The sequence below is a fragment of the Dama dama genome, chromosome 11 (genome assembly GCF_033118175.1).
Source record: "Dama dama isolate Ldn47 chromosome 11, ASM3311817v1, whole genome shotgun sequence".
Classification (NCBI taxonomy): domain Eukaryota; kingdom Metazoa; phylum Chordata; class Mammalia; order Artiodactyla; family Cervidae; genus Dama; species Dama dama.
Window position 1 is genome coordinate 87,739,316 of NC_083691.1, and position 12,488 is coordinate 87,751,803.

At 36.7% G+C, this 12,488-nt stretch overlaps 1 protein-coding gene across 2 annotated transcripts in view; it reads right to left on the minus strand.

The window, feature by feature from the left end:
* The window catches only part of TTC27 (tetratricopeptide repeat domain 27), a 162,039-nt gene that overhangs the window by 76,776 nt on the left and 72,775 nt on the right, over nucleotides 1-12,488 (minus strand). For both annotated transcript variants that reach the window (XM_061155633.1, XM_061155634.1), the window contains exons 11-12: nucleotides 7,756-7,851; nucleotides 4,865-4,987 (exon numbers count right to left, since the gene is read on the minus strand). In XM_061155633.1, coding sequence (XP_061011616.1) covers nucleotides 4,865-4,987; nucleotides 7,756-7,851 — 219 coding nt within the window. The remainder of the gene's footprint in view (nucleotides 1-4,864; nucleotides 4,988-7,755; nucleotides 7,852-12,488) is intronic.

Below are 12,488 nucleotides of genomic sequence, written 5' to 3' on the forward strand. Positions count from 1 at the left end.
CTAGCCTGCATTCTTGTTCTGTGAGTGGCAACTGAGAAGTGAAAATTACAAGACACTTCAACTCACTTCGGTTGCTTGCTCCCCTCTTCTCTGGGGTGATGCCCAGTCCTACTCACTCACTGACAGCCAACTGTTCACTAATTGCTCTGGACGTTTAAGTGTGTGACTGCACCACAGTCTGGCTTGATTCTTCAAAGGAGAGCTGCCAACATAAATATCCCAGGTCCAAGATAAAACAGAATAAATAAAAACAGGTCTTGTTATCCAATTAGCTGATCAACTCCTATTCATATCACCAAGTGATAATTTCACTGAGTGTTCTGTTTTCCTCATTCAAGTGAACACAACAGGTTTTAACTTATAAATTTTAAAGGATTAACACAAGGATGGGGGTGGGTAGGTGTTGGGGAAGGAGTATGCGCTTTAGAGGAAAGGCAGGTTTGAGCTTGGATTCCAAAATCTGCCACTTACTGAGGCTAATAAGTAAAATGGCAAAAAACAACTCATACTTTGTAGGTTGTTACAAATATTGAATGACAAGGACAAAGTAATTCTATAAGGGATGTAGTACATAAGAGGCTCTAAAACTGCATTACATAATAACAGCAGGCTCATAGTACCTTAGCATCTATGGAGCAAAAATAAAAGTTCTTCTATTTCTATTCCTTAAAATTAAGAGGTTAAAACAAGACCAGAGAGATCTCACAATAAGTTTTTGGAGAGAGACTATACAGTGGGGCTTGGAGAAGTTTCTTTCACCACATGTAGGGTCCATAAAGAGTGACCACGTGAAGATCTGCTTCAATGCAATAACTATTCTATGAACACCTACTAATCCTTCATTCAGCAAATATAAGTGAGTTCCCCCAAGGTGCCAGGCCTGTGCTATAAATAAAATAGACACAAGTCTGGTTCTTAAACTGCTTACAGTCGAGCAGGTGAGCTAAGTCAATACAAGGGACAATGAGAATAGTGCTGGGTATTCGAGGCGCACACAGGAGAACATCACCGGATCTCCGATCTCCGAGGGAGATTTCAGGGAAAGCTCCTTGGAGGAAGCAATCACCAAGAAGTCTGAGGAATAAGGAGTTAGCTGACGGAGGACAAGTTCCAGACAGACAACAACATGTGTGAAGGTTCTGAGGTCAAACAATGCTGCAAAATCAACAATTCCAAGTAGTTCAGCCCTGCCAGAACTCTGGACACAACCTGGGTGAGTGAGTACAAAGGGGGGACAAGGCAGAGGTGATAGAGGAGGGACACAAGCATCAGCAATGTCAACAGGAGTCAGATCATGAAGTGAAGATCATTCCAGTAAGAGCTCTGAATTAATCCTAAGAACACAGCCAAGTTCCTACAGTCAGAATGACACGATTAGATCACGTCATTTAGGATCATGCCTTTTAGGAAGCTTGCTCTGACGTCAGTGTAAGAAAACAACACGTGGGAACTCTCTTAAATCACATAAAGAAACTACCTTAGAAGAAGAAGAAAAAAAAAAACACCCCAAACTAAATGTTAAAAAAAAATCTCAGCAATTTTAGAAATAAAAGATTTGCTTGGCAAGTTAAAGGGGAAAAATTTTAAAGTCTAATGGCCACAATCATCTGCTAATATAGCATAATAAAAGATAAGGCTATGCAGCTCAGGTAAGCCTTCTTTCCTAAGAAACAAGAGAAAATACTAGAGGTTCCAACCTAAATCTCTCCACCTCCTGCCACACTGCCTTCTCCAGGCAACTTAACACCCAGTCAGTCTTTCTCTTTTCATTTATAGACTCAATTTGCTCAACAAAATAAAAATTCTATTATAGAAAAGTTTGGAGAAACTGCATTAGGTCTGCCAGATAGCTTTAAAAAATTAAATGCTAACAGATGAGAACCAGTTCTGACCCCAAGGTCAAGCAAAATTAATCTTTGCTATTTTGCCCATGGTCATTAAATAACAAGAATTTCTGTAGGTAGTTTCTAAATTAGAGAGTCTGAGATCTTAATAGTGGGGTACAAACATGAGCACCAGAGCACAATAATTAAGACTTAGATACTTTTCTGAATTTGCCTTTTAAAAACAAATTATCCATTAAGCACTAGAGGCAAAGATGAAAATTTTACAAACTTCCAGTTAATTCTAAATGTGATGACAACTGCTGGTATGCAATTGAATATTAAAAGAATCTCAGCTGTTTTAGAAATAAAACATTTGGTTCCAGCTTGAAGCAAAACTTTTTCGGGTCTATAATTAAACTGATGTGCAAATACAGCATGAAAAAAAGGTAAGGGGTCTTTTATACGGCAAATAAGAAACTAAAATGAATCTTTAAAATCAAGATTTTGAAGGAGGTTTGGCTGTAACTCACAAAAGACTTGAGACAAAGTTAATAACTGTACATTCCTAAAAATTAAAATACACACATTTTATACAGTGATGTAAAACACAGGAATTTATCATTACTCTAAGACATTTCTTACAAGGTTTACATGCATATTTAAAAAATAATAATACCGCTACTAATTTGGGGGACTTAGTCAAATACATTCTCAGAAAGGAATGGACTCATTTTTTATTCTCCAGTAAGGCCATCTCTACTTTCCATACTTACTAAAAATAACTAAATAAATGTAATATAGCAAAGTGTGCTTTTGGGTATTTGGGATTCACCAACTTCTTAATTCCTTCAAAATTTTCCATATTTTTATATACAGTTATTACTTATTTGTTCACTGACCAATGGGAAGAATGATGCAATGGGAACTACATCAATGGTATCTTGGGAGTCAAGAAATAGTTCACCTCCTTGTTAAACAAAAATCCGAATACTACTTGTATGCCAGTCAAAGGGCACTAAACAAACACTTAAGTCCGTGAAGAAGCATGATACTGTATTTCATCAAATTTGAGATGCCATCAATTTTAAGACTAACTCTTAACTAATAAAGAAAAAATGTTTTCAATTACATTATGACATAATGCCTTGGATGAATCACATCAGCTTCTCATTGCTTTGATATTTTTAAATCTACTCAGAAAAATTTGGCAATTTTTCCTGCCTCCAATACACTGCTTGATATAATAAACAGCAATTTTTTTTCCTTTTACGAATCTTAGTATGAAACACAGCTTCATCTACATTGGGGTGTCTTCCTTTCTTGGCTCCCATAAAGCGTTTAGTTGCTGTTTTTAAAGAAAAGTAAGTGGAATTGTGATTATTTTACCAATGGCACATGTTTACTTCACTAATGTTAAATTCACATCTCTCCACTCTGTTTTAGTCCTTTACCACTTCTGTTTCAATGCCAAATCATAATGGAATCTTTTTAAAGATATTTTAAATGGCAATTAAATCCAACATATGTAGAGCTGACACTGTACGTCACTCAATTGAAATGATGATACTAAATACAGCTACAACTAAAACTTGTACAAGCACAAGCAGTTTCAACCTGGCCAAATGGCCACCTGACAGCAAATGACAGATACCATCAAGCAGCATATACAACCCAAATTCAAAGATATTAAAATGCGAAAAAAAAAATATATGAGTCTCAGAATCAGTAATAGCAGCAAATACTCACAAGTACGAGGAAAGAGCACCATTCTATGTACTTTTCATGTGTTATGTCACGAAAATCTGTTGGGTAGGTAGATTATGTGCCTCCAGATGAGGAAGCTGAGGCTTGGGGTGGGGGCACTGAGTAACTTGCCCCAATATCACAAAGTTAGCATGTGCCAAGGCTAGCTTTTGAATCCACAGCCTGGGCTATGCTTTTAAACACTATGTCATGTGGTCAATTAAGTTATTAATCAATAACTAGCTCTGTGACCTAACCTGAATCATTAGAGACTCCTTTCTTTATCTGAAAAAGGAAGGAACTGGAATGGATGATTATGGAGTCCCTTCCCAGGATGAAAATACTGTAATTCTATAATATTTTTAATAAAATGTTATCTCCATGGTAGCCTCTCCTTCACCCTATAAAATTCAAAGACTTTCACCACCATTACTGACTAGTGAAAAGAACCTTTTACTATAATTTTAAAATTTGCACACTTAGGAAAGGTATTAAGAAACAGAAGTACATGTACCACTATTTCTTTTTCAGGATGACAGCAAAGGCTGACTATAGATACAAATGATCCAGTTTGTGGGTTTTACTCTGCCTGTGTACCATACTTATGATAGAAATTTACCATTTAAAATTTTAGTCCAAAATTAACAAATGATTTCAACGTGTCCATTTTAATAGATATACACAGTGCACAGTCCTTTAAAAATTCTGTTCATTTATGAGGGAAAAACAATAGATTAATAACAGATGCAAATATTGCAACATTTTCTCTCTTGACCCAATTTAAAGGATGGAATTAAATATGCATTACACACTTGACAACTCTTTTGCCCCAAGATGGGGGGTGGAGGAGGGGGCTGTCATAACCTTTGGATCTTCTGCAGGTCGAGCTGCCCTCCCTCCTAGGTAACCTTGCTTCTGACCCACAGCCTCTGATCATCAGGCAACCCAGTGATGCTTAAAATATTTCCTAATAGTTCACTTTGAAGTTGTCTACAGAAGGAGAGTTAATAAAGGAAAGAGACGAAAATGTGCAATGTCTTTAAAGCTTTCATTATTTATTCATAAACATCAAACACTGTATCAGTTTTGGGCCTTGCTTTTTTCCTTTATAATACACATGCAGACATAAAATAATCTGCTCCAATGGAAATCAGAGAAAACACTAAACAGATTTCTGATGAAAAAAGGAATATAAGCAAACTGTTGGCAAAAGTGGCTTAAAAAACAAAACAGGTAAGATGATTGCTCAAAGATGAAAGGGTCTGGCCAGAGCATAAAATTTCACTATTACATACCTTCCCATGCTGCCCAGCTCTTTCATAGCAAATGACAACATCTTCCCACATTTCTAGCTTCTCAAATATCTGAAGGGCTGAACTGGTACATCCCAACTCAAAGAGTAAACCTACAAGTTGGCGCTAGAAAAATCAAATTAAAATAATGAACAATCCTTCACATATTTTCACACACAGATTCCTGTTCCATTTGTAGGTATATCTAATCTGCCATTTTAAGCATCTGCTTAATGCAAAAAATGCCTAATATCTATAATTCAACCTCTGCTGAAAAAACATATATGTTTCCTACATGTTGAAAAACATACTGGAACTGTTCAAAATACACAATATGTCAATTTTCCCCAAGAATTCAGAACTTAACAGGCAAAATCTGTACTTCTTTATTATCTAGAGAGTCTATACATGACAATCTCTGTGGTAAAGCTGAGATCCAATAAGTCAATTTTTAAAACTCTGCTAAAGTGGCCCTTATCAGAAAGACAAATATAAATGTTGCTGAGGATGTGAAGAAAAGAGAACTCTTGTGCTGGCGGACTGTCAATTTGTGCAGCCAATATAGAAAACAATATGAAGGTTCCTCAAGAAACTGAAAACAGAGCTACCATATGATCTAGTAATTCCACTTCTGGATATATAACTGAGGAAAATGAAAACACTAATTTATTTTAATAAGTACATTCTAAAAAATTTAGCTACCTAGTTTCCCAGTATTTGGCAAATAAAATGGGACAAATTGTGATAAAGTGAGTGAAGGTTAAGTATATTCAAAAATAAAAATAGTGTATTTTATAAGTGTATTCTATTCCTGCAGGAATAGAAAAACAATATTAAAAAGGTTTAAAAAATAGGTAAAACTCATGAGTAAGCTATGGTTGTAAAATTCAATACATATTTAAGAGCTAAGAAGCTAACAGACATGGAACATGCAGAACTAACAAACTCAGTAAGTAAAATGAAACTATAAAATTTCATTTTATAATGGAAATTACATTTATATATATATTATTAAAATATATTTTAGATAATATATTATAAAATATATAAAATTAATATATTATATTATATGTAAATATATATTATAAAATAAATATATATCTATTATATATTATAAAAATATAAACACAAAAATAAATAAAAGTAATGGCTCAATTCTTCTGTATCCCATGAAATATAGGAGAATTTGGCTATTTTAGAATATGTATTGGACATTTTCAAAAACTGAACATCACATGTGGGAGCTGGAATAAATCTTAATGCTCATATAGTAAGGAATTCAATCTTTCTAATAGTGACAAAGTTATGGCATCTAAGCTGATATGGCTAACTAGGAGTAAAGACTAATATATTTTATAATAAACTGTGTTGTTATTTCCTGATCTTTAAAAATAACATATAAAGATATGCTTACTCCCTATAATGAAATAAAACTGATTCAATTTCTTAATGAAAGAGGATGTTTATGTAACTGTTCAAAGATCCCAAATCCACAGTTCCCTAAGCAGATAAAATAAACACTGAGCCTATTTGAACAGTATTTAATTTTTCGAATGTTTCTGTTCAGAAAGTAACAGCTACACCCTCAACAGACATGTTTTGTCATAATAATAGCTCAGAGTTTGATTTGTTTCTACACCACAAACCACACAGAACAAAGACAAAGGACTTAACAAATTTCACAGATCAGGGTTAAAAACATGCCAAAAAGTTCCAAGTGTTAACACCTTTCTGATGAAGAATCTATCCTTTTGAGATGATGTGAAAAAATTTTTGTGCCTGTCTTATTGAGATGTCTTCAATAGATGAAGTGAATCCCAATGTATAATAGACCCTCTCGTTTACCCTGAGCTTACGAATATACTAATAATCTACTCTAAGAAATCTTATGAAGATTCTAAGTCACTGAATTGTAGGTTGGCATTTATAATTCTAAGTCACTACCTATGTGCATAATCCACAAGAGATGACAGGAAGCTGGTTAAAATGACAATGGTTACTAAATCATCGAGAAATTTCTGGCTGGCATTATCTGACTCCACTTAGCTTCTCTGGTGCCACAGCTTTCACATTTGTAATTCAGGATTATTTCACAAAATTGTTGCAATAAAATAAGATAATGTGTGTGAAAGGCAAAAAAAATGTGTGCTTCACAATAAACAAGCAGTAAAAGCTGGCTATTATTCTCTGAAATAATTACAACCCAATGAAGATAAAGCAAAGGAGGCAAACTAGACTAAAAGCTGGGAAATTAGAGATGCTCATGAACATCATGTTCAGTGATCAACACTGGACAAGTGTAGTTATTGACAACGGCCCTGGGCCTCCATTTTTTTCCGAGGATTAAGAAACCAGAATTATAAATTAAGAGGCCAGACTAGGTGTCTAAGTTGTCTTCAGTGAATAGAACTTTACCAAATAGAGGAATGACCCCTGTAACACAGGAGAACCCACAGGGCAAGCACTACACTAGGAGTTCTCATGTCGTTCCAAAGAGGAAAGTAGTGAAGGGCAGTTCACAGTATCAACTACCAAACAAATGCTTTATTTTACCTTTTGTAAACACTTTGCTTAAAAGATTCATTCTTTAGCAGAAAATCCTTACAGGGTTTTTAAACATAAAAAGTTATTTTGAAAATGAAGCTTCTGTGGCTCTATTATTTAATTTCGAGAATTCTATTTAACCTAGTTTACATTCTATTAAATGTTTTAAAAGTCTAGTATCAATTCATTCAAATAGCAGTTTGAAGTAACTGGCAATCCCCAGCTAGATACTTTTTCTTTTCCCTGAAACATCTGAAAACTCCAACATAAATTTACAGTCATTTTCTTCTAATGCATGTATCTTTCAAAAGGGAAGTGTTTTCCATACCCAATGACAACAACAAAAATACCTGAACAGCCCAATGAGGTGGCACTTGACAGCAGTAGAAAATCTTCAGACGTTCCAATACAGACGTAGTCTTATCTTCAAATTGGTCTGCAAGAGCCTTAAGAGCATGTATCATAATCAGAATCTATATGAGTAATAACTTTTTAATATAAACAAGGTTTTTGTTGCAAAAGTTTTACAGATAACCATATAAACAATAAAGAATACAAGTTACTTTGATGAGGTGTTGGGATGTGTGAATATTTTCTTGAATTTCCTTAAATGCTAAAAAAAGACTTTAATCAACATTTATGTAATTTGTACATTAAAAACTTAATAAGAAAACAATTTTTTAAACTGAGGTTTCCTATGGTAGTTCTTTTAAAGAACTAGCCTTATTAACCCATCTTTTTATTTTTTCTATTTTCTAAGAACTGTTTTTAGCATATCTATTTCACAACCATACTATCACTGAGACAATGGCACTTCCTAACATAAATCAGAGATAAATTACATGAAACATTTCATTTAGGACTATTTTCTCAGGAATAAATGAAATCAAAGGGTGTCTATTTGATCACAGAGGGTGAAGTCTCTTACTCTTCAGCAGCAGAACCAACCACAAGGCAGGACACTCATTCATGCAAGACCAGTGAACAACTCCAACCTGCATGCGCTGAGGGAAGCCTCTGCTGGGCTGAAAGACCTGCACTTTGTACTAGATAACCGGACCTGCAGGAGCTACAGAGGGCAGACCAACAAGACAAAGATGGCTGACTCTAAGAAAGGGGACTGAGGCCAAATGCAAAGCTAGAGGCTGCCACTAACTGGTGGTCACAGGATGAACATCACAAGACCTCCCATATCCAGCATCAGAATGAATGCAGACACTCTGGAGTCCTAGAAAACACACGGACAGCGGTCTCATTACCATGATCATCTTTACCTGACTCTTCATTTGTCATCTAGTACATAAACATGTGTTTTCTGTTTTATACTGAGCACTTTCAACTGTGCATTATTATGACCTTTTCTGCATAATGCAGCACTAAAATTTTCTCTTTTTGGCAACTGACTAGGTTTCACAGGCCTGTCTTACAAAGATTACATGGCAACAATACGGCAATGTTAATGCACATATTATGGTTATGTAGGAACATTCAACAACTAGGGTCATGGCATCCGGTCCCATCACTTCATGGCAAATAGATGGGGAAACAATGGAAAACTGCCCTTTATTTTTGAGGGCTTCAAAAATCACTTTGGACAGTGACTACAGCCATGAAATTAAAAGACGCTTGTTCCTTGGAAGTAAAGCCATAACAAACCTAGATAGTGTACTAAAAAGCAGAGACATTACTTTGCCAACAAAGGTTTGTCTAGTCAAAGCTTCTGTTTTCCCAGTAGTCATGTATAGATGTTAGAGTTGGACCATAAGAAGGCTGAGCGCCAAAGAATTGATTCTTTTGAACTGTGGTGTTGGAGAAGACTCTTGAGAGTCCCGTGGACTGCAAGGAGATCCAACCAGTCCATCCTAAAGGAGATCAGTACTGAATATTCATTGGAGGGGCTGATGCTGAAGTTGAAACTACAATACTTTGGCCACCTGATGTGAAGAGCTGACTCACTGGTAAAGACCCTGATGCTGGGAAAGATTGAGGGCAGGAAGAAAGGGACGACAGAGGATAGTAAGATGGTTGGATGGCATCATCGACTCAATGGACATAAGTCTGAGCAAACTCTGGGAGATAGTGAAGGACAGAGGAGCCTGGTGTACAGCAGTCCACAGGGTCACAGAAGACCTGGACACGACCGAGCAACTGAACGACAAGGAGTCATCCATGTATTTGAGAATGGAGAAGCACTGTGTCGGCAACTTACTTTCCAAAACTTCAGGATACAAAAGGTCCTGTACCTAGAACTTTTATGTAAGCTTGAAATTTTTTTAAGTTTTAATGAAATTAGCTTTTAAAATTGAAAGAAAAAAAAAAAGTAAGAGGTAGTAAATCCAAACTTCCTCATAAAAGGACAAGAATCTAACAAATCCCATTATCAGTAAAAGGAGACTGGTTTCTGAGCAGGGGAACTGCTCCTCAGCTGGGGAAAATAGGAAGTTCTCTATATTATATGAGGTGGAAGATATATTTGTTAGCCTAAGAAGATCCTGCCGAATGAGAGAACACTCATTACATCACTCCTTTGACAACCCAAGATGCTATTCAATCAAATCAGTCAGAACAAATTGAGTCATAACCAGACTCCTAAAACCATCTTGGTCGAAATATTTTTAAAGTTTTCTGGCCTTACTTCAGAGAAACTTAATAGCAAAAAGGTTGCATACTTCTGCCCAAAGCTATTTAGTTGGAGGAAAAAGAAGAAAAACTTCTGGCTGAGTACATATGGTTACAATACATAAATAAAAGGCTCACTGAATTACTTCATTAAGGGGGGCAAATTTTCCTTTTTATCAAATTCTTTTTCTTCCTTTGGAAATAAGCACAGAGGACAAGATGGTTGGATGGCATCACCGATTCAGTGGACATGAGTTTTGAGCAAGCGCTGGGAGATGGGGCAGGACAGGGAAGCCTGGTGTGCTGCAGTCCATGGGGTCACAAAGTGTCACACACAACCGAGTGACTGAACAACAACAATTTAATGATTAAATGCCAAAAGTAACATCCCAACACTTACTTTTATGAAGCCTTAGTTACATCTAAAACATTTGATTTTCAAATGAAACTCATGTGTTTGTGGCAATCTAGCTAAAACATATTGAGCAGTGCTCAGTAAATACTTTCCAATTTATTAATAAACAGATTTACTAGCAACCCACTCCAGTATTCTTGCCTGGGAAATCCCATGAACTGAGAAGACTGGCAGGCTACAGACCATGGGGTCACAAAAGGAGTCAGACACAACTGAAGTGACTCAGCATGCACACTATGTATTTCAGATACTCTCAGACACTTTTAATTGACCTCACAGTGCACCTGCTACTCTCAGATACTCTCCAAAATAGCAAAGACCACTGGAGAGAGTAGAGAACCAACATTTATTTGAATTTGATATCACAAACAAGCTCCTGAACAAGTACAGCCACATTTTGTAAGAATTCAAATAGACCATGTGTATGATAAAGATTAAAAACAGAATTCTAACTTATTTTCACTCCTGCATAGAATATAGTTCTTCCTACCTTAAATATGACAACCACCAACAAAGCCAAGAACATTAAGCTGTCTATTTCCTCTACTGACTTCAAAGTACTCTCTTATTTACTAACTCACTACAAATACAGGGACTTAGTCAGAGTTCATCTCTAGGTTTTTCAGAGCAGGATTATTTATAGTGACTCATTCTGAAATAATTCCATTATAGTCAAATGGACTGGAGTCCTTTACAGGAAAAAGTGTAGATAAGTGAACTGGCCTGAATTCTGTTCTAGGTCTACCCACAACAAGTCAAATCATTTAAGTACAAAGGCACTCATCTACTACATGATTTTCTAAATGATCTTTTGCACTTCAGACACTCTGAGCATATGCCTTTATCAAGAGTATTTTGGGCCTTCCTTGGTGGCTCGGTGGTGAAGAATTCACCTGCCAATGCAGGACACACAGGTTCCATCCTTCACACAAGATGATCCCACAAGCCACGGAGCAACAAAGCCCAAGGGTCACAACTATTGAGCCTGTGCTCCAGAGCGCGGGAACCACAACTACTGAGGCTACGTGCCGCAATTACTGAAGCCCGTGTGCTCTGGAGCCTGTGCTCCACGAGAGAAGCCACTGCAATAGCAAGCCCAGGCACCACGACGAGAGAGCAGCCCCGGTTTGCTGCAACCAGAGAAAAGCTTGCACAGCAACAAAGACCCAGCACAGCCAAAAATATAAAACATTTTAAGAAGAGTATTTTACTGAATTTCCAGCATTTGATAAGGTTGTCAGTCTCAGGTACCATCAGCCAACACAAGTATCAGGTTTGTTCCCCAGGGACAAACCATACCCAAGTAGTCCGAAAGACAAAGGCAAGATGCTAACAGGAGACTGGGACTGAACGGGAAGCCTGAGTTTCTACCGTTAATGTGTGTGTGTGAATGTGGACAGAAACAAGGAGCTCAGAGACAAATGGGTACCTTGCAAGCTTTCACACATTCCCAGAAACTGAGGTAAATGACCTCTAAAGCAGTGTCCTCCCTTTCACTTGCCATTTTCTCTCTCCAGGTTCTAAATTTCATGTATTTCACACTGAAAGTCATGGACACTTTGTCATAAGTTAAAATAGGTATGAGAAGTTGGTTTTTAAGGAAAGATAGTAACATCAGAAATGGAGAGTGAAAGAGAGACACAAATACACCCTAAACCAATCTTTAAGAGTTGAAAGCAAGCAGACTCTACACAAGGAGGGTGACAGAGCGCTGTGGATAAACAAGAAATATGATGAGAAAAGAGTAAGGAAGAGTCTAGCTCAGACTAGACTGAGAGGTTGGTGGGGGGTGGGGGCGCGATAAGAGAATCAGGTGACAGAAAATCCAGGTTCAACCGCTGGGACACACCAAAGACAACTTCATTCATGATGCATAAACTGTCATATGAAACTGTTTTCAAGCTTTAAGGCTCCCGTTTAATGTCTTTTTCTCTCCAAACTCCACCTCAAAGCATTTATACTCTCACTGTTGAGAAAATGTGCCTGTGCATAGTTTCTCTGACCCCAGATAATAACAACTCTTGAATCTTCCAGAAACCAGTACCAGAG